The 21,876-nt window shown below is 41.9% G+C and overlaps 1 protein-coding gene across 4 annotated transcripts in view; it reads right to left on the bottom strand.

The window, feature by feature from the left end:
- LOC103916190 (microtubule-associated protein 4-like) overlaps window positions 1-21,876 on the bottom strand; it is a 104,798-nt gene that overhangs the window by 12,147 nt on the left and 70,775 nt on the right. For all 4 annotated transcript variants that reach the window (XM_009323147.1, XM_009323148.1, XM_009323144.1 and 1 more), the window contains exons 5-7: window positions 5,243-5,374; window positions 1,110-1,220; window positions 351-479 (exon numbers count right to left, since the gene is read on the bottom strand). In XM_009323147.1, the coding sequence (XP_009321422.1) occupies window positions 351-479; window positions 1,110-1,220; window positions 5,243-5,374 (372 nt within the window). The remainder of the gene's footprint in view (window positions 1-350; window positions 480-1,109; window positions 1,221-5,242; window positions 5,375-21,876) is intronic.

The following is a 21,876-nucleotide window of genomic DNA, read 5'->3' on the forward strand; positions in this document are numbered from 1 at the left end:
TGGACGGGGCTCTGAGCAACCTGATCTAGTTGAAGATGTCCCTGCCCACGGCAGGGGGGTTGGACTAGATGGCCTTTAGAGGTCCCTTCCCACCCAAACTATTCCATGATTCTAAGATGACCTCCAGAGGTCTCCTTCCAACCTCAACCATTCTGTGACCTCCTAACATCTTCAGAACATTCACACTGAACCAAGAACTGTCATTGCTAATAGGATACTTTCTAATCTTGACTCATTTTATGTATCAACTCCCCCACCAAGATTCTTTAGGACTAGTAAACCAAGATTTTCCATACCCTTCAAATCCAGCTAGCAAGACAGACAGTAATAGCAAAACATCTGTTTCTTACCTGCTTTGTCTTGCAGAAATTCTGCAGTTGAATCCAGGCCAATGAAGGCTGATGGGTCTAGAGCCTCTGCAGGAGAATACAGGGGCCCCAAGAAAGTTTGTTCAGGTATCATCATAGATCCATGCGGTGCTAATGAAATAAAAGGCCATTTGTGAATCACCAAGCTAGCCCTAATGACTCCCCTCCAAAATTTAAAGTCTATACAACACTTGGCAAATAAACTATTCTGTTCTGCTCACAAGCAGTTTAGGTAAAGTTTGTAAACAACACTCTCACCTTTACAATTAGCTCACCTTTACAAACCGCATTGCAAATTATGTACGCATATATAATTTTTTAACAACGTATAAGACAGTAAGCACAGGCAAATTATTTCCCTTTTGCTTTCTGCTTCTGCTCCCATGAATTCTTGTTAATAACTCCTTAAACTCCAATAGTCCAAACACTGAAGACCACTTTGTAGAAAAAGTTCACGCATATTTGGTTTCTAGCCATGAAGACAAGAGCCATTGGTAACTCCTGCTTCAACTCAACTTGTCTAGATGTTCTATCTCCTTCTGCCTAAATATGCTTCAAAAAAACCTTCCTAGAAGTAGCTATTGGAATGGCCTTAGGCACACACACAAAAAATTTTTAAAAATCACGTGAAGAGATTATATAGTCTGTGCACTTAGCAGCTTAATAGTTTTCAGTACATGAAACTCAACAGAGAAAACACCAAAACCTGACCATCAGGACAAATGCCGAGGAAGAACTCACCATGGATGTCTCTGGAAGCATCAACATGGTCCGTGAACAGCGGTACATTCTTCATGTCAGTAGGAAACGATAAATCAGGCAGATTCTCCCCCCTGTGCATGCTGAAGGGGTCTGGCAGGAGACAAGAACAAGGCCGGTGTCACCACACAGGGGGAAGACATGATACCGAGTAAGATTATTTAAAAAACAAGATGGAGATGCACCAGCTCCTTTCAGGATTATTTACCAGGGGCAAAGACCTTCGTAATTAGAATTTATGCCCAACAGTAAAACATGGTTGCTCGTACTGCTTCCTAGGGAAAACTGACTAAAGTTTAGATTACAACTGTTGCATGGAGAACCTGTCTCCTCCTCTCAAGGAGGAAGCATCTGTTTCTGACCTGATGGACACATACAGCTAAGCTGAGTCAGGAACATCAGCTGAGCTCTGAATCAGTTAACTTGACAGCAGACCAAGGAAAGCCTGTGTAAGCTACGTGCTCTCCCCCCCAAGAACAGTACACCAGTATAAACTGACTGATGGGCCAGTATTTTAATCAAGTTACAAGCCAGAGAGGAAAATAACACATTTCCCGGTATCCCAGGCAGATGACCAGCCTTTGCCCTTCGTTCCAGACCAGATGCGCTGGTGAGGCTGTCAGGATCTTTAGTCCACATTTGCAAGTTGTCTGGTGTCAGCTTTGGTTGGTCTAACGTGTTAGCTTTGTTCTGCTTTTGGTCCGTGTTTTAAGTGGATATATCAATGTCATCTGCAACAGATGGTACTCCAGCAGCTCAGGATTCAGCAAGAGAAAATTCCTTTTCTGCAAGTTTTATTTTTTGTGTGCATGCATCTCCTTTCCCCCCAAGTAATCAGCATGGGCATTCAAACCAGACGGGACAGAGAGAACCACCATGCTGGGTTTTGTAAAATGGATTACTTAACTGAAGTGCCGTGAGTCAGAGAGTACACAGATGACCTCACTGACAGAATAAAACGAAGAAAAGATGACCCTTCCATGAGTTAGTCACTGTACCATAATACAGTCAAGGCAAGACACTGCAAGGGGGAAATGTGGCATTCCTCTCTCAAACAAATTATTCTGTCATTTACAAACTCCTGGATGTGTTTTATGATCAATGATTCCTAACACATCTCGCTGGCTTGTGCCAGATGTACACTGCATTTCTCTCCAGACAGGCACAGCTGAGCAATGAGAGGTTTCGATTCAAACAGCCTCTTGCAGACAAGTGACATTTCTCATGACTATCTTGCATGTTGCATTACCCTGGAGCTGAAGAACTCCCTGTTCCCAAAATGGCTGTCACACACCGATTTTCAGACAACGCACAGATTTCTTCCGCTTAAGCCCAATTAAAAGGGATTCAGTCGAAGGCTGCTATTAATTTTTATGTCAGGCATGCTATCTGCGGGGACGACAGCGAAACTTCAAATGTTCGCATGCCCATGGTGCTCCAAGATGTCAAGATCAGGTGAGCTGCATGAATTCTTTAATAAATCTATCAGACTATGTGAGATGCCAAGACAATGTCTCGCTTCAGAGTAAATTGTGGAAAATTTTAATTTCAAGCTGTTTAAAACAGTATTACCAAGACTAAATAACTGCCTTTTTTCCAATTAAAAAAGCAAACAAACAAAAAACCCCACAACCTCCCCCAAAAAAACCCCAAACCCACTAAGAAGCATCATGACTGAAACCAATTTAATAACTAAGAGATGCTGATGATCTCCCCTCTTTGTCCAGCAGTTAGATGATGTGGCAAAAATGGATGAGTTTCTGCTCCAGATGGAGAAAGGGGAGAAGTGGAAGGAGTTATGGCTGAACTTTTGTTTCCCATCCCCAAAGATCCTCCACAGACTCAAAGTGGGCCTGTGTCCTGCTCAAGTTTTAGCCTTTTTGTGACTGGTAAGCGATGCCGCTCTGCTGATGACAAGGTGACGTCTCCAGCAAAACACATTGCAGTTGAAAACTGAAAGGCAGGTGGGTAAGGATGAACTGTATGGATGGGATACAGCCAGTTCAGCAAATTATCAGTTCTTGCATTAAATGAGCCCTGAAAATAATTCTCTACTTGCTCAAAATTTGCAGCTTGTTTAGAATATTATGAAGCCAGACAAATGTTAAGAATCTAAGAGTATTGTTTCTGGACAGCTGGAGGTAGGATCGACAAAACATTTTTGAAAGTTTCTTTTCAGCTCACTTCCACAGATAGTCGTATCCTTCGTTGTTCAGAGACATAGTTTCAACTTGCCAGTGACTGTGGACTAATAAAAGCATATTACTGTAGATCATTTAAATAGGAACTCTTCATGTTTAGATATTTACCTGTAGTTACAGCAATAAATCGTGATACACTTGTGATTAAGGGCCTTGCAACACTTTCAAAGCTTGCAAGCAATTAGATAATGTTTGAGTTTTAGTCATTCTATATTACAATAACATTTTTAAAACAAGTCTTTTTATTACAGGTAGTGTGTAAAATATATATGTATGTTTTTGCTCCTAACTGTTACTTTCGTAGGGTTGGGTTCCACTGCCAGATCCCAATGCAGTGTTTGTAATATATTAACAGCAAAGTCCGGAGCAGATTCAAACGCACTCTTTCAGCTGCTCACGGAAGTGGGAGAGCTGGCATTTCCCATGTTTCTCACCAAGGAACAAGGAATTACAGCAATGCTGGTTGGAAGACCTGTTACACCACTGACCAGAGAATTATCTCTTTGGGAGGGAAATCATCCTACTGTTTTCCAAAGAGTGTGCATAAAAATATTTAATAAAGCCATAGACTTTTATGAGACTGCTGTTCACATTTTTCTCCTTCTGCTGACAAGTCCTTAAAGCTTGTCTATCCTCTCCGATCCCTCTGCTCAGTTATAGGAACCTCCAAGCAGAATCTCTTGTTTATACAGCACCAGGAAGAGCAGCACGGAGGAATACTTTCATACTGAAGTGTACGTGGTAGCTTATGCATGTACAGGTGTGCAAGATACTCTAAGGACATGAAACCTAAGGAAATCTGGTTCCATGCAATAGATAACCCACAGATTCACATTATTCAGGCAAAAGAATACTGGATGATGGGCTAGGAATGTAAATTGCTCTTAATCAACAAGTTTGTCATCTGGCTATTGAGCATAACTACATCAACATCCCATTCTTTCATGTAACAAAGCAATGGGAGGGAAAAACCCAACAACTGTGTTTTAGAAACTAGTGGCTCTTTTGTTCCAGCTGTCCCATGAATCATTTCTTACCCTTATAACAATATATAATTTCTTCACAGAATCTCTTAGTAAATATGAGATTCAGATAACAAGAAAATAACTTAGTAAGCAGGTCTACAGTGCTTAAAAAGATATTTAAAAAAAGTTTTATCCTGTTTCAGCCAGTATCTTTCCCAGGTTTATTGCCTGTTATAATCTGGGCAGCACAAACATTTCTCATACCCTCCAAAAGCTAGCAAGTAATTTCTCAATTATAGAGTAATTTCTCAATTTTTATATATATATATATATATCTCATAAGCTTTCTCAAAAATGAGAAAAAACTGGGTGAAAGTTGTTGGGTGAAAGGGTATCTTTTTGCAGGGGCAAGTTATACAAGGTTCATCTAATTTTCAAGAGAGTCAGCAGCTACACAGGCTGCCTCTGGAACAGACTGACCTGCATTGCAGACACAGCTACGTGACAGCTGGAACTGGCATTTCTGAGAGCCAGGGAAGGCTGGCTTTCAGCTGTCAACAGTTTTGGCGAGGTTTGCACTGAAAGCCACAGTACTCGAGAGCAGCTAAACTGTGAGAGTCAACCAAAAACTGCTACCGCCATGTGAGCCAAGTCAGGGAGAAATCTGCTCACCCACACTCCACGTCCTCTAACACGCCGGACTAGCAACTCCATTTTTAACCAGCTAGACTATGCTCTAGGGCAAGTTAGGGGCTTGATGTGCTAAGTTAACCCTGGTGTCAAGATGTTACGCGTTTTAGGAAAACCGAGCAACACATCCTAAAGAACACAGGCATGAGTACAAGGCAAGAGAACAAAACCACCCTTAGGGATAGAGGCTAGGACTCTATCATGTTACACAACTGATAAAATAACTGATGGTACAGTTCAGAGAGTAATACAGTCATACCAGCCATCTCCATGGGTTTGAATACTGGCTGTGACTCAAAGCACAGGTCTCTGTCATCCATCGTCCAGGAGTCATTATGATCGAGAAATTCTTTGTAAGACAGCTTTTCATCCATGATTTCTCCTGGGAATACTGAAATTAGAGAAGAAAATTATACAGTCAAAAGTGAAACATTATGCAATAATCTATTTTAAATATTTTAGCTCGATATGACACTCAGAGGTGTCGTGGTTTAACCCCAGCCGGCAATTAAGCACTGCACAGCCACTCGCTCACTCCCCCCTGGTGGGATGGGGGAGGGTATCGGAAGGGTAAAAGTGAGAAAACTCATGGGTTGAGGTAAGAACAGTTTAATAATTGAAATAAAATAAAATAGTAGTAATAGTAGTAACAACAACAACAACAACAACAACAGCAGAATATACAAAGCAAGTGATGCACGATGCAATTGCTCACCACCCACTGACCGATGCCCAGCCAGTTCCCAAGCAGCAGCCCCCCTGGCCAGCTTTCCCCCAGTTTATGTACTGAGTATGACGTCCCATGGTATGGAATGTCCCTTTGGCCAGTTTGGGTCAGCTGTCCTGGCTGTGCCCCCTCCCAGCTTCTTGTGCACCTGGCAGAGCATGGGAAGCTGAAAAGTCCTTGACTTAGTATAAGCACTGCTCAGCAAAAACTAAAACATCGGTGTGTTACCACATTATTCTCACACTAAATCCAGAACTCAGCACTGTATCAGCTACTAGGAAAAAAATTAACTCTATCCCAGCCGAAACCAGGACAAGAGGCCAACAGAAAACATGAACCGTCAGCCAAACCAGAGACCATGAATATTCATTTTTTACTGCTTTGATCCAACTCTTCAAACATAAGAAACAGAATAATGGGAATTTCTGCATCTTGATACACATGTAAGATCAAGAATGAACTCACACGTCAGAGCACCATCCTGTTTTCAAGTGTTGGACAAGACACACTAGTTCCTCACACTCATCTTTAGGGAGATTTTTCATTAATGTATGAGCTGGAACAACCCTGAGACCCTGAACTTGTGAGGCTGAGCAAAGCTTTCAAGTCTGTCAATAGAGAAATGCTGAACACAACCTGCTCATCAGGTCACAGCGGGGAGGAGGGGAAACCAAAGCCCCTTCCTCTCCTGCCCAGGCATCAACTTGTATGCACCGAATCTGACCATATTTACAAAAATGTTAGTACTACCCATAGGATGGTTTTGCTTTCTATTTTACTAGGAAGACAAACTCCAAATCATTTAAGTGAATAACTTTTCCCTGAATACCTCAAAGGCCTTTATTTGTATACTTTATATTTCACACTTAAGCCTAATCTTCCCCCAGTTTACAATAAAGACAGTTCTCTGAACACATCAACACATCAAAGCCTGATGGTTTATATCTGACCAAGGAAAACGTTAATCTTTCTTTGCTGGCCCATGTTAAAAACAACTGTACTGAGACTAACAGCCTTCAGCAATTTGAGATGTTAGAGAGTCAAGTATTTTATTACTGAAGCCTTGGTAGGCACCTTTCACAGCCTGTAAATGCCTCACAGAAAAATGCATGGAAACAAAGTTAAACTACATAAAACTGTTTCGATAAGGTTTGTCACAAGGAATATTAAAATATGCAGATCAGCCTTTTCCTGAAGTCCTTACAAGCAGTTGGAAGATGTTTAGAAAACCAAAGCAAGAAAGCTCAGCTGTGAACTGAGACACCCTCCAACAGCAGCACTAAGACACACCGTGGGCTCTCCTCTTCCTCACCTTCTGTGCCTGTTTGTTTTTTTTTTCCTTTAGTAACATCTCCCCTTTGCTCCAGCCTATTCACTTCTCCCAGTGTAGCACCTTGGGATGCACTAGTGAACAAGCAAGAGCCTGTAGCATCCCTGCACTCCCGCCATGATATGTGGACGTATGAAACACTGACAACAGCCCCAGCTGCACCAACATCTTCATCAACAAGAGGATTTCACCTCTGTCCTGGGAGGCTGGGATTTAGAGGCCCCCCGAGAGTGCCGCAGGCCTCTCGGGGAGGGTGGCCCAGCCTTACATATTGGGGGGAAGCTTTGGATATGAAGGGAACTGCACATGCATCCCCACTGACCACTATTTTTAACACTTCAACTTTAAATCACTTCATCAGAGCAACAAAAGCAGCAGCTAGTGGTAATGGCCAGGATGGGAAAAAGCACTAAGGCATAAATTAAGTTCTCCTTGAAAATAAGAGATGTATCAATAAGTACAGCACATGAAAGCTAGCTATAAATGAGCTAACACTTGCGAGGTTTGATTTACACTTAAAATTAACACACAAAAAAATCCTGAACTTCCGCTGTGTCAATACTGGCTACTCTACTGTAGCTCCCTCACAGTCTCAGCTGTTACTGTAAAAAGCCCGGTCGTTTCCGCTTTCGAAGACATTTCCAGATCCTGTAGTTGTACAAAAGAAACAAAAACATATGTCCTGAAGTTTTCAAATATGACAAATGCAGGGGAAAGGCTCAAAACAAATACCCAGACTTGCAACTTTTCAGATTAATTTTCCTTTTAAGGAGACCTGAATTTGTCAACTCTTCTATCAACATTAGACTTTCAAACTGATTTCCAGTTTCTTCTGGAAAGAAACACAAAAAAATTTACACAAACTCCTCCTCTCATCCCCTAATGCAATATGCTACACTCTCTTGCTAATACATCTCTTTATGCTTTTAATATTTTTACCTTCACTTAGGCTAACAATACTGCTTGCAAGACTGGAGCTCAGGAAAGGAAATTGATAGCGTGCCTCAAAAGATATCCCTGAAGAAAACCCTTAATTCAGTGCAACACTGCAGTTAATAAAAGCAAACCCAACATTAACACACAGAAGGAACAGAACGGAAGAAATAATTAAAAACACAATGCTGGTATATAAAAGCAAACACCGCTGCCTCTTCTAGGAGGCTGAGGTACCAGCCAGTCGCAAACAGAGAATTCGTAGCAAGGTGGAACAGAGATTCATAGAGAAGTTGTAATAATTCTAACAAAAAAGTGATTGAGAAAGAGTAAGACGAAAGAGGGCTTTTGTGGGGTTTTTTTGTTTGTTTGTTTGACATCACAAAATAATGAAACTATACCAGTACAAATCAATCAGGGGTTACAGCAGTTTGATAAGAGGCTTTGTTTTTACAAGAACAGGAGGTGGTTCAATGAAGTTAGCAACATGTCAAAGTCTCAGTTTAGTACATAAATACTACTTCTCATAATTAAACTCTGGAGTTCAATGCCATACAGCATCCCTGGGGTCTAAAACTTTGCAAGGTCAGAGGCGTATGACTGTCTGCATATTCCTATTTTGAGTCGTTAACAGCAATACACTTTAGCAGGGACTTCACAGATAATCCCCAGGAAAGGCAGGAAAATGAATGAGCTCTAACTCCCTCTGAGGCATTACATGAACTGCGGCATGGCAGACAGGACAGGGGACTAGGGGAGTGCTTCTCTACCTAAATTCAGTGGGAGGCAGTGATGGCGTCACCAGGTTTCAATTAACAGCAGCTCAGTTCCCTCAGCGGGAGGCAGGATGCTCCTGCCTGCCCACGGAACCGCTGCCCACGGAGGGCTCTCCCTGCCCACGGAACCGCTGCCTTCCCAGAGCTGCCCACAGCCAGCCCCGCAGCCGCCGGCTCGTCCTCCTGCTCTGTCCCCAGCCCTGTGCAAACAGAGGTGCTTCCAGCTCCCAAGCTGACCTGAACAGGGATGTCCCAGGTATGCTCCGCTTCTGAGGGGGCTGAGAAATGTTGTACCAGACGTGCCGTACTGTGGATGCAGTGAGCAAAAAGGAACTGGATCTTCGAAGGGAAATGAGACAGACTATTCACAAGACTGCTCAAGGCACCAGCGTTTGAACTCGGGTGTCCCACAAGAAACAACTAACATGCTGGAAACACGCTTTTTTCCTCACTGAAATTCAAAACACAGAGAACACTGCCTACCAGCCGCAGGTCAGGTACTGACACATCACAACAAGATGGACACTAACTACAGGACGCGATGTTATGCTCTAACAGAAGTTCACGACTGCGAAGAGTTCCTATTCAGATTCTGATCCAACTAAATAGAAATAAAATGCATTTATTTTTTACCCTTATATGCACTCTGAGGGCTAGAGAATGGGAATTCAGAGTATAATTCTACTAAAGACAATATCTTCTACTACTTCACTTCTGTGTAACCACCACCAAAAGAAAGCACTGAAGAACTGCTTTTGAATAAATGTAATTTCTGACCATCAGTGGAGTTATTCCTACCTCTTGTGCTACAGCCCTGCAGATGCTACAAGCATCCTAAAGCAGTGCCAACTTAGCAAGCAGATGCTGCTTTTCTACCAGTGGCTTTTAGCTATTATTCTGTTAAATGACTACATTTGACACGGCTGACTTCAGCCAGAGAGGATACAGAAGCTTGCCGGGCCAAGGTTTACGACAGCTCTGCTTCCTCTATCCAAAGGACAAGGTGTGACTCTGTGCAAGCAGCAAGCAGGAGAGGTGACGCGCGAAGGCCACAACCCCCCCTGGTTCGGCAGAAAAATCAGCCTAGGCAATGCTGGCTGATTATGGAGTCTGAGGGTAGCTTAAAGGCTGACAATTTAAGCAGGAAATATTTCATTAAGACAGACAATGACCGTTTAGATTTGCAAAGTACTTTGAAGATAAAGTGTCACTACATGTGTCAAGAGACATTATTATTATTTACAATTATTTGTGGTGCAGAATAGCAAGGGATTTAATTATATTCAATTGTAAATTCTTCTGGACAGGAACCTGTCATTCATTTGTCTATAAAACTCCACTTAAAGCAAAAATACAGGAGACCGTAAATGTCCTTGTCAGTGTGAGGAAGAGACCTGGGAGCAGTTAAGAAAATTGGACGTGAACTTTCTCAAAGATGACTAACTGATTTTTGGATTGGACCCACGCTAAGTCTGATCAACTGTAGAGCACACACCGATTGAACTCTTAAGTATTTTAACTGAATCTGTTAGTACTAGACCACAAATACATATTGGCATATTGCTATTATTAGTAGATCTCACAGGGGAAGAACATAAAATTAGGGTCACAACAGGTAAACCAGAAGTAAAGCCTCCACTTTTTTTTTTTTTTTTTTAATAGACAGGTTGCATTCATGCCTCTAAATAAAGGAGGGGAACCTCCCTCAACCCTGCACCTTGCTGGAAAAGGAATGAGCAGGACAGTAAGGCAGAAGACAAAAAGAAGCGTAGAGGGAAACATTTACATGCAACATCGGATGAAATCAAACTCCTGTAACAGTTGAGCAAAACCGTATTGGTGTTTGCAAACCCTTAGTTCTAGCAAAAACCCCAAAAGCCAGATGAAAGATGATTCCAAAGCAGTTATGAACTGCCTCTGCCAGATCATTAGAAATATAAACCAGAGACTTGCATATTTTTCATACAATGTTTTCATAACAGATGCTAATTTAAAAAAAAAACAAAACAAAACCACCATTGCTTTCCAGCAGAAAAACAGACATAAGAAGGAGTCCAGTTAGCTGCTCAAGGCAGCCAAGAGGCCAGCAGCCAGGTCAGGAGCAGGCACAAGGCTTCCGAGATCAGAGCAGCCGTTCACTCCACCCTGCCAGCGGCGTGCCTCTGCTGAGGCTGATCTTCACTATGCAAGCGGAGAACAAAGATTGCTGTTAACAAAATAAGCGCTAGCAAAAACTCCTTTGCTATTCCCAGTCAAAGTGTTTTTCAACATTACTTGCCATACAGCTATAAAGTGGACACTTCCAGCTTATTTGTCGTCCCCACCCCGTTCCAATATTCAGTTCCTCCTTATTCAAGCAAGCTTGGTGGAACACGAGAAATGTGATCTCAGAAACAGGGTCCCAAGGACTGTAGAAGAGGATTTTTCAGTTCCAAACCCAGCTCTGCAGACTCCTAAAACACACAGTCTACATGTGATCTACAAATAAAAGGCAAAAGCAAACAAAAATGACTAGCCAAACTCTTACGGCGATCAATACTGAAAGTATCTATTAATATGTATCAGCAGCAGATAATATACTCAACACAAGATGTAAATTGGACACAATTTACACAAACCTCTAAGGTAATTTTAGCAAGTGTTAAAGCTTGCTGATAGTTGAAAATCAGGTTATGACTGCTGATAATATAAACCAATGTAGAATTACAGTTTACAAAGTCTTGCTTAAAGAACAAAATACCATTAACAACATACTTACAAACCAAACTTCCTTCTGAAAGTAAAGATATGGATCCCATGCAAGTAGCACCTTCCCTGAACTGATCCCACAGCAGTTTCTGGAGAAAGCGTGCAAAACATTTAGTAGGGCTGCCGACAGCGTTGATTTGTTTATCATCTGCTCCGCAAAGATCAGCATGGTCCCATAAGCCAATTCAGAAGCTAATCCATACAAAACAGCACTTCTGGCAACCTACAACATGGACGCTCCCAACACTGGGCAGCCTGCTGTGCTCAGACCTCCAGAAGAAAAAAAAAATCTGTACCCACTAACATGCAAGACATCGCACAGCGAACTTCCAGCAAGGAGCACTCTTAGTAGAGGATTACCATGATAAAGCCTTTGCGCTGCAGGAGATGCTAATCTTGATAGGTCACTGACCAGATCTCTAGCTAGAGGTTAAGTATCTTCAAAATTAATGAGTCTGCAGCCATGGATGTCCCTGCCAGCACCAAGCCAAGCAAACAGAAAAAGAGAAGCTTAAGAACTTCATTCCTATAGCTGATCTTAAAAGCTAATTTGCCCAGATGACTGCATTGGTTCAGTATTTTAAATGGATGCCAAGTTTGCCTTGCTGCAATCACCACCTAAGACCGATAGTTTTACCAGTTGGCAGAATAAGCCATGCCCTGCAATAAATTCTCAGCAATCTCAAAGGAAACAAAAGTCTGCACCACCTCTGCAGGGTATGGTATACTACTACCTTTAAAAGGAACTTTAAGAAGCATTGTTAGAAGGCAGGGGTTTGGTAACATCCAAATTTTATATTCTACTTGAGGTTTTGAGCTGTTTTGGTAGCACTTGGTTCCTGCATGAGGCTCTGGTCCACACAGCTGCACTCAGGAGGCTGCTACGGGCAGTTACTAACACAAGCAACTTCCAATTCCCAGCATATGGATTCACAAGATATTTGCCTGCATGTCCTCTCTGATTTTTTTATGCACACACACACAGAGGTACTACCTTCAATATGCTAGCCAACGGTGTTATATAGGATGGGATGACATGTGGAACATCAGGTAAAAACCCCTACCGGCAGCCAAGACCTTCTGGGTTCTCCTCCTTCCCTCACTCAGGACACTGATGCATTACTTAGGGTAGGGGATACAGAAGCCTCACCTTAAAGGTTACACAGTACCTCTTCAAAGAATCTCAGCGCTCCCTTTGTGCATGCTGGCTTCAGAGTAAACGAGAAGTACCTGGCAGGAATAACCTCTCAATATTTTATTATCAGTTTCATTATTTTGTAAAATAGAATATTGTCTAGTTCAGTTCAGAGTGAAGGGTCTTAAAATAACTGTAAATGAGTATTACAGACAAGCTTCACTAATATCTAAAACCTAAGGGATAAACATCGACAAACAACTACATGGAAAAGGATGTAGACCAGCCTACCAAAGGAAGTTCGTACATTTTTATCCAAGAGGGTAAGAGCTCAAGATTAAAAGAAGTTTTTGCGTTTAATAAATATATAAAGCACAAAGCTGGCAGCCTTGATGGACAATAATTTATCCAGACCAGAGCCAAACTGATTACTTTCTGCCCAGTGACTTTCCTGTTGTCAAACTGAAATACAGGTAACTCCATTTCAACTTTTTTTTTTTCCCCCTATTAAAAATCTGAGGGAAATTGAACCCTGGACAGGTTTCCCAGAGAGGTTGTAGAGTTTCCATCCTTGGAGATAGCGCAAACCCAGCTGGATAGAGCCCGAGGAGCCTCCTCTGGTTTCCCTGCTTTGAGCAGGGGGGGTTGGACTTGAGATGTCAGAGGTCCCTTCCAGCCTCCTAAGCCTTCGCAGGCGCTTCAGATACTGCTTTTGGAGAAAACCACTTCTGTCCTTGCAGGAGATAAAGGCTTAACTACCAGGAGCTAGTGCTGAATCCAAATCTGGCTGAGATTACTCTAAATACATTAATTTGCTGCCATGAGAGGCAAATTAAAACCCACCATTGAGTTAGATGGGAAAAAGAAGATCAGGAATATATTACAGGTCCTCAAGAAACCACAGGGCATTTCAGATGGTGCTGACAATTCAAGAAACATTTTATTGCTTTCCTTCTGAAATTCCATGCTGTTATGTAATCCGGAATGCTAAAAAAGCTCAGAGCGTACGACTGTCAGAACCAGTATCTCCTGAGAAGATGCAAAGTCAGTAACTTTAAAGTTCAACACAAGGTTCACATTTTGCCTTTAAAAAAAAAAAAAAAAGGAATCTGCAAGGGGAAAAAAAAGATGCAATTGTTACAGTTTATTGTGTAGCTTTTTTTCCTTACTTGTTCTTCCTAAAGAGACGTTTCTTCAGCAGTGATTGCTTCATGACAAGTTGAAAGCAAGAACCAGAGGTGCACAGAAAGCACACTTCCCAACCTCAGCTCTAATTGCTCTACAGCGATGTCTGTTCTCACGCTCCTGCTTCCCCCTGGGAATGTCAGATGCTGCAGAAGTGAGTAATGTGTTATCACATTTCAGATGTTTTTGGAGAAGTCTTGCAGATAGCTGACAACGCTCTGGACTGCAATGCAGGACAGCTTCCACCAGATATTCTCTTTAGATTCCTCCATCTAGAACCGCGCTCGATAGATTCTTCATTTTTTAATAACGAAGGCACTTGAAATCCTATTTTTAAACAAAAGGCTCTCTAAAGACTTATTTCCACAGCATTGTCATAGGCACACATAAACAAAATACCTCTACTTCGGAGACTTCTTTTACCCATGAAGTGTTACTCTGAGCAGGTATCTGTTCAGTGAATTAAGAGAACGACACTTGTGTTTTCTGCAGGAAGATGAGGATTACAGGAATACTGCCTGCGTTACCAGGTGTTTTAAAACCGAACACTTGAAGCATGGTTGAATATTTTTACTTTTTGCTATTCTTGGGCTTTTTGTTTGTTTTTTCCGAACTGATATTTTGGAGAGCCAAGTGATACAACTAAGTTTTACTGTTTCACTTGGGGTTCCCTCCTCAAGCTGAGGGCCTTCTGCATATCCTTGGTAGTGAATATTTCAATCCAAAGCCATGCAAAAAACCCACAAACCTGTTCAACAGGCCCAACACAAGAGGCAGACAACATAAAAGAACATCTCTACATAGAGAAACCCCAAAGCAATAACGCCAAGATCGAGCCAGCTACATCACTCCCCCATTCCCTGGCCTTGGATCCATAGCCTCGTAATTGAGGAGAAGAATGTAAAGAAGGTATCTGAACACCTTGACCAGGCAGCCTCGCCTAAAATTTATGAAGTTGAAATAAGCAAAATTCTGAGGCAAAAGACTCACAGTGTGGGAACTCCTTATGGTGGGCATACGAGGCCTGTCCAAAACCCAGTTTGCTGGCACCGGAGGAGAGCCCAAGAGATGTGAGGAACCTGCAGTGGAGTCTCAGTCCCCATGCTACCAACCTGGCCAGAGCTCCTGAGCACAGAGATCTCATGCTCATGAGTACACAGGTCTGCGAGTGAGGGCAATGCGAAAACAATCACAAGTGGGAAAAAAAGGTTTGCTTAAAATAAGTATCACCTGCCCTTCCATAAAGTCTCACACAGAGTTGTGTTGCTTTAATGTCCTACAAAAGCCTCCCAACTTCCAGAGCAATCTGGAAGCCGCCAGTGCAGCATAGTGCTGCGACGCTGCACGAGGAAGGAAGCCCTGAAGAGTTTTTGCAGTAGACTGCAACCCCTCCGCACTCAGTACTACCCCGAGCAGGGAGAGCGTGTCCCTTACACTGTCACCACGAGCCAGTGACACTGCAGTTTACCAGCAGTGAGCTGTGACCCAGAGCGCTGTCATCCCTTGTTCCAAGCAGGAAAAAGTTATTTCCCCTGAAAGGGCTGTTACCAAATTTAAACAGCTTTATACTGATTCAGGGAATGCTCCAGTTCAAACACATCATTATAACTTCTTTCAGCAGGGTAGGGGGAGAGGCTGGAGCAGCATCTCAGACATGGCAATGGCACATTTTGAGAAGACTGACCGTGCTCCAGATTAATCCAGGGTCAAAAAACTGTGCAGCACTTCAGAGCAGAAGCCTTTGAGAAGAACAGAAGCAGCAGCAAGGAGCCAGCATAAGGATTCGTTCAAAGATCAGTGCTGAACTTAATGCTCAAGCCTTTCAAACATGGATACACGAAGGCATAAATTGCCACCCTGGAGGGGTGTACGGGCTTTGGTTTTCAAGGAAGACAGGTTTGGGAGTCCTTTTCCTCCAAGGCAACTGAAGTACTCTCCTGAACAGGGACACGGGTGTCCCCGAAACCTCTGAGGATGTGGGTGGAAAAGATGAGAAAACATTACCAAAGAGACACACTAGACCCCAGACATGCAACCCAGAAGTTTGGAAAATGAGCAGGATCTACAGGTGCTGTGCATTAACAGCTGGTAACATGCGAGCCCTGACCTTGGGACATTTGCTGCAAGGTACCTCTCAGGTATATGGTGACTCCATGGAGCTGAGCACCAGGGGACTGCTCAGCAGCACGAGGCCCAGGAAGAACCATGATCCAGCTGATAAGACAAGCTGGTCCCTGTGACATGTTATAGGGAATGCTGGGCTGCAGCCTGGATTGAGGCTAACAGCTAAAGAGGGTTCAGGACACCGTAAACATGGAAAAGCAGGTAAGACATGAGCTTCTGCCATTCTGCAAGTAGGACTGGGGCTTTTGAAGCACAGTGCCTCCCCGCCCCCAGGAAACCCAAGATCCAGAGAGTGGATTAAAGAAAGTGGGTTAAAAAAAAAAAAAAAAAAAAAAGCTGAGGTATAAAAAGCTGACAAAATTCTTAAAGAAAATATCACCTACATACCATCTGATGATGATTTGGTAACTCATGTTGAGGAATTCCAACATTCTCTAAGCTTTATCCTTCTGCACTGAGACCAGATCACATTTACCCAAACTACCATGAAAAATAAGCCTGCAGATTTCTCTTCAGCTAGACACAAAGTACTCCTTTATCTTTAAAATCATAAGATAGCATAAGATTTCTTCTTATCCAATGCCCAGACAGACTAACCAATTACCGTTCTCTTCATGAAGAATATTTTATATTTGAGATGTCTTTTCATGGGTCAGTTAAACATCACACATTCCCCACGTCCCCAGACTGTCTTCCATTTGCCTGGTCGACAGACATCGGGCACGGCTACCCAGCCAAGTCGTCATCGAAAGCAACTGGAGCAGAATAACTGCCTCTACCTCCTCGCACACAACGCTCCTGCAAGGACACGGCAGCTGCTTTTCTGTGCTGAGCCGCATTTTAGTTGTGATCTGTTACAATTCCCAAGTTTTCTCCTGACAACCTTCAAGTGCTTTTCTGCTGAGTTCTTTCTTCAAATGTAATCAGGGCCAGAGAAAAAACCAACAATAAATAAAAGCACTTACAGTCCCTATGGAATGAGCATGATCTCCAAGCATATTCTTTTAAAAGTCAGTATTTACAAACAGGAACTCATACAAGAATAAGGTCCATACACCACCATACGCGGAGCGTCCAGCCAAGTACTTGAAAGTGATCCGCTAATAAGTACTTTTCAAGAGCTATTTCTCCAGCTGAGGAGGGCACAAAACTGGCTGTCTCTTCTCAGAACTTTTAACAAGGAAATTAGGAAACTGAGGACATGCTAAAGAAACATCCTTACTCACTGCACCCAATCTTACTTACACTTCATCTGCTACCTTGTCAAACAAAACCAGCTTGACTTTCCAGAGCACAGTGCGTCCTGTTTATAACCAGCTAGAGATAGCAAGGTAATAAGCTGGTTGTTTCATCACTTGTTCTAGATCTTTTCATTAATTTAAATTAGGTTGCAAAATTAGTAATGCTTCACACCTCTAACCCAGGTACGGTGCTTGCCCTCTTCCAATACCCTGGACCTTCTGCCCCCATCCCCATGAGTTCAAGACAGCTGTCAATGGTTCGGAGGCCGATCTTAATTGTACTCTGTCAGGTGTAAAGGCTTGCTCTTGAGGCCTATGCTACAACCCTGTTAAACAGTATTACTTACCAAATCAAATAATAAAAAACAAAACTAAAGGAGACAAGGGTCTGAATATTGCAGCCATTTTGCATCATTTTCTCCTCCATCTCTGATTAACAGTCTTCTTTCAACCTTCTCTTATGTCTAATAAAAAGCCCCTTCTTTTTGACTCATGTACTTCAGTAGTTGTAAATCATTATGTACCTTAATCTGTGTAGTTTTAAAATCTCTCAAGCTATAAGTCCTAGCTTCTGTTTTTAGTAGGTTCCTCCTTTTTTCCAGACCCTTTAAAGAACTCCTGACACAGCCATGTTAGTAAGTCTACAAATGTCTTGCCTGTACAAACGAATCATTTGCCTTCATTAGTTTTTCAGCACTTCATCTTCCCAATAGATTTAACTCATGAGATCCCTGATTGCCAAGATGAATTTAAATTCACTATCTTTTTCTCCCTGCTGCTCATACCTTTACTTGCCTAAAACCAGCCAATTCTATCATATTTACTTGCTTTCCACCTTATCTTCTATCCTTATCTTCATTCAGCTCTTATAAGTAAAAACATGCAATAGAGACAGCACCAGCTCATTTATTAACCCTTCTCCTAGTTAAAAAATCCAAACAACTTATTTCAGATATTTCTAGATTGCAAGCCGACACTTATCCCCAAAACCAGACACCCAGAGCTGTTAGCAAGGAAGCCACTCGGAGGACTAAGAATGTATTATAAATATGCATGGAGTCCAGGAACTCTGAAAAATTTTAATGTAATACCGCTCCGGTTCAACCACACGGTATCAGTAATTCCATCCCCAGAACCATTAGTGTTTGATTGATGCTTAGATTCAAAATGCTTCACTTCTTTTGACCTACATATTTTGGCACTTTCACTCCTTCCCTGCCTGCTTCACATGAGATGCAGAGGAACCATTCAGAAGTGACAATATATATTGTCACTTTTAAACATATAAATACACATATATATATATATGCATACACACCCCTCTTTTCTACTGCTTCCCGAATCCCATCTGTGGGTGCATGTACACAGAAGTCCCCATATGCTTGTTCTGCAGAATGAGATAGTGATAATGGAAATAAGTGCTTAAAATAGAAAATTTCCCTTCAGCATTACAGTCATGTTTGTTTAAGCTGAGATTATAGCCCGTTTCTCAGCCTATGTTCACACACATTGAGGTGACCTACTTTCTGCTTTTAAAAACCCATGGCAAAAGCGGCGAGCTCACATGAGGAATCAGAAGCAGTCAAGAGAAATCTGACACATTTGTAATATACTTTTATGGCCATTAATTCCAGCTAGTGTCAAACTAATGACACAAGAGACATCAAAGCATGAAGCCATTTACATAATACTAGAAGAATCTACAATTCTATTACTATTTATTCAGGAAGCTTCTGCTTAGAGAATGAGAAAAGTGTCATGCTGTCTCTGCTCTTTTGAAATCATTGTAATTTACAGCCTTGTAAAGAGTCAGCCAGTTTTCTAGGAATTTTTGAATTCCTCACTAAGGAGGTTTTGGTGTTTTGCAGTGCTAAATTAAATCTTGTCAATACTATTTTCTCTCTGTAAAACTAACCAATAAAGTACCTTTATTCATGTGGACAAGCCACTCGAGACTGAACACAGCTACCTGAGGGAAGCAGTTCACCTAGGAGGAAAGGCTACTGGAGCTGGTATGTGCATGGGAGCTCCCACCTACACACCGCAGACCCAACATACAAAGAAAAAAAAGAGTTATTACTTAGCTCTCTGGTCTAATATTGACTTGTCTCACCTAGATGTATTTGACAGAGTCGGGTCTCAGGCACACAGCCAAAGCAGAACCACTAATGCTCCTGCCTGTTTGACAGTAAGTAGTCTGGACATTTCCAGGGTTATCAGAAGACCTTCATGGCCTGCGAAGCCCCAGCTGCATTGAGAACCGCAGTGAGTGCACTGCGGGGCATTTCTGCAGTCAGGGCAGACAAGTCTTCTGGTTTGTTTTCATTTTAGGAAAAATACAACAGCGCACAGAAAGTTTGACCTTGAAACACAGCTGGGTGACTGCAGCATGCCATGTCTACAGAAGCTGTCCCGTGCTCTGCAGAGGGCTGCAAAGGTGCAACGTGCATGTCATGCACTGACAACCAGCACGCTTAGAGCACCAAATGGAACGCACATTAGAAGGCTGTAAAAGAGTGGTGTATACAGTTAGGCAAAGGTTACTCCCAAGTGTATAAATGGGGAAAAAAAACTCAAGTCCCCCAAAGAGGTTTTTGGAGGTACGGCTTGAAATGAGATATTTGAATTAACCACCAAATTCAAAGATGCGCATTGAGACATCTCGCTCTGGCTAAGCGTGTTCACTTCACTGAGATTTAGTGCTGAAACATTTTTATGAAACAACCTTAGCAGGATCGTAGATACTACTGAGACAGAAGAGCAGCGCAAGTCTCGGCAACAACGACATCAGTGGTACTTGGTGCAATCTCTGCACTGTTTTAGCTACAGCAGTCAGGGATAGGAAGAGCTCATTCAACAGAGGAAATACAGTGGCAGCCCTTCTGAAAATGTGAATTAACTGGCCAACTAGGAGGATGAATTCCAAGAAATGAAAACTGTCAGAATGCAGAAAGGGGTAAAAAAAAAAATTAATGTAATGGAAACACTCTCGGTAAGCTTTTTCTTCCCTCCTGCGTATTTTTTGGCTTTTCCAGAAGTCATAACAGACCTTTTAGTTACAAATCAGCTATAGATCTCTCAGTATGTTCAGATTTTAAATTTTATCAAATACTCTATCCTTCAGAATTAAAACTCATGAGATTCAAGATCTTTCTCACAGCATTTTCTATAGTAATACTCAGAGATCCCAGGTAAATTGTCCAGATCTAAAGCAAGGAAGATACCACATGTTCCTACAACCTTCAACTAACCGTAATCCTGAAGAGCAAACAGCAATTTAAATATTCCTGCAATTACTCCTTCAACAAGCAGGACTGCCTTTCAAGGTTAGCTTCCGAGTAAATCACTTTAATAAACAGCCTAAAGAATAAAAGGTACAAAAATTGATGCAACCCCTTAGACCAGGTCTTCTTTTAATCAACACAAAAACTACAACTGGTAGTTGAGACCAATAATCAGCTTGTACATATGTTTCTTTTTAACTGAAGGTCTGGCCAGGTAAATCTAATCTTCCTCAACTCTCAGCTACTAAACTGGGCAACTCTACTTTGGATCTTTTAATGATTATTTGGTTCCCATTCATGTTGAATCTGAGTCTGTGGCTTTAGGAGAACACAGTATTGCATCAAACTATCTGAAACTTCATACAATCTACATATAAGTGTAGATTTTTCTCTATTTTTTCTTTAAGCAGAGTCAGTCATTTTGGTCGTAAGATTGAGACACTGATCACTCCCTAAAACCTTGCAAAACTTTTCATATGAGTGACATTTTGAAAGATAAGCTGTTTACATCATTGAAAAACGGGATAATGTGAATGTAGGAGATGTAACATAAGAGATTTTCTGGACAAAGTAAGTATGAAAGACATGACTTAGCTGAAAGCAAAGTGCTTTTATCTGTAGCCAGGGGAAATGCTAGGGAAACTGGAGATACAAGGAAATGACATAAAGGTAAATAAAGAACTGGCTAAGTGACACGTGGCAAGGCGATGTCAAAAGGGGAATTATCTTGCTGGAGGAATGTAACTAGTTATTAGAGTTATCAGGCTTAACATTTTAATTTTTAATCTTAGAAATTAGAAAGGGTTCTGATGAAATGAAGTTAAAAGTCAGCAAACAGTGCTATGATGCCATCCAGGAAGAATTCAGTGATTTGGAGTATCAGAATGGTAGACTTGAGACAACGTTCGACATTATGAAATTCAAGGTTACGCAAGGGACCAAAACATGAACTAACAGGATTTATGCCATAAACAGGGTGTTCAAAGAGAAACACAGGGTGAGCTTACTAATGAAATACAGAAAGACTGAATTGTGTGACAGACAGAGACGAGAGGACGCAGGAGCCTGACAGGCGAGGGATGCACTAACGCCTCCTAAGATAACAGCAAGATTTCTTCCGTAAAACATGTCACGCCACTCTAACCAGCATCCTGGGAAAAACAATAAAGAACCATGACTTGGGACTGGAAGATGGACAATAATATTAAAACTTTCTTGAATATCATGAAGAAATTAAGAGTTCAAATGGTTTAGCTCAGCAAAAAAGAAGGAAAGAAAACAGATTCTTCTCCATGAATTTCTTGGGGCAATTGCTAGGGAGGTGGAAGTGCTTCCTTAAACTTAAAGCCAATATTTGCACAGAACAACTGCTCGTATCATTTCCACAGTATCTTTAGTATGGAAGTTAGA

Source organism: Pygoscelis adeliae, unplaced genomic scaffold, assembly GCF_000699105.1.
Source record: "Pygoscelis adeliae isolate BGI_AS28 unplaced genomic scaffold, ASM69910v1 Scaffold444, whole genome shotgun sequence".
Classification (NCBI taxonomy): domain Eukaryota; kingdom Metazoa; phylum Chordata; class Aves; order Sphenisciformes; family Spheniscidae; genus Pygoscelis; species Pygoscelis adeliae.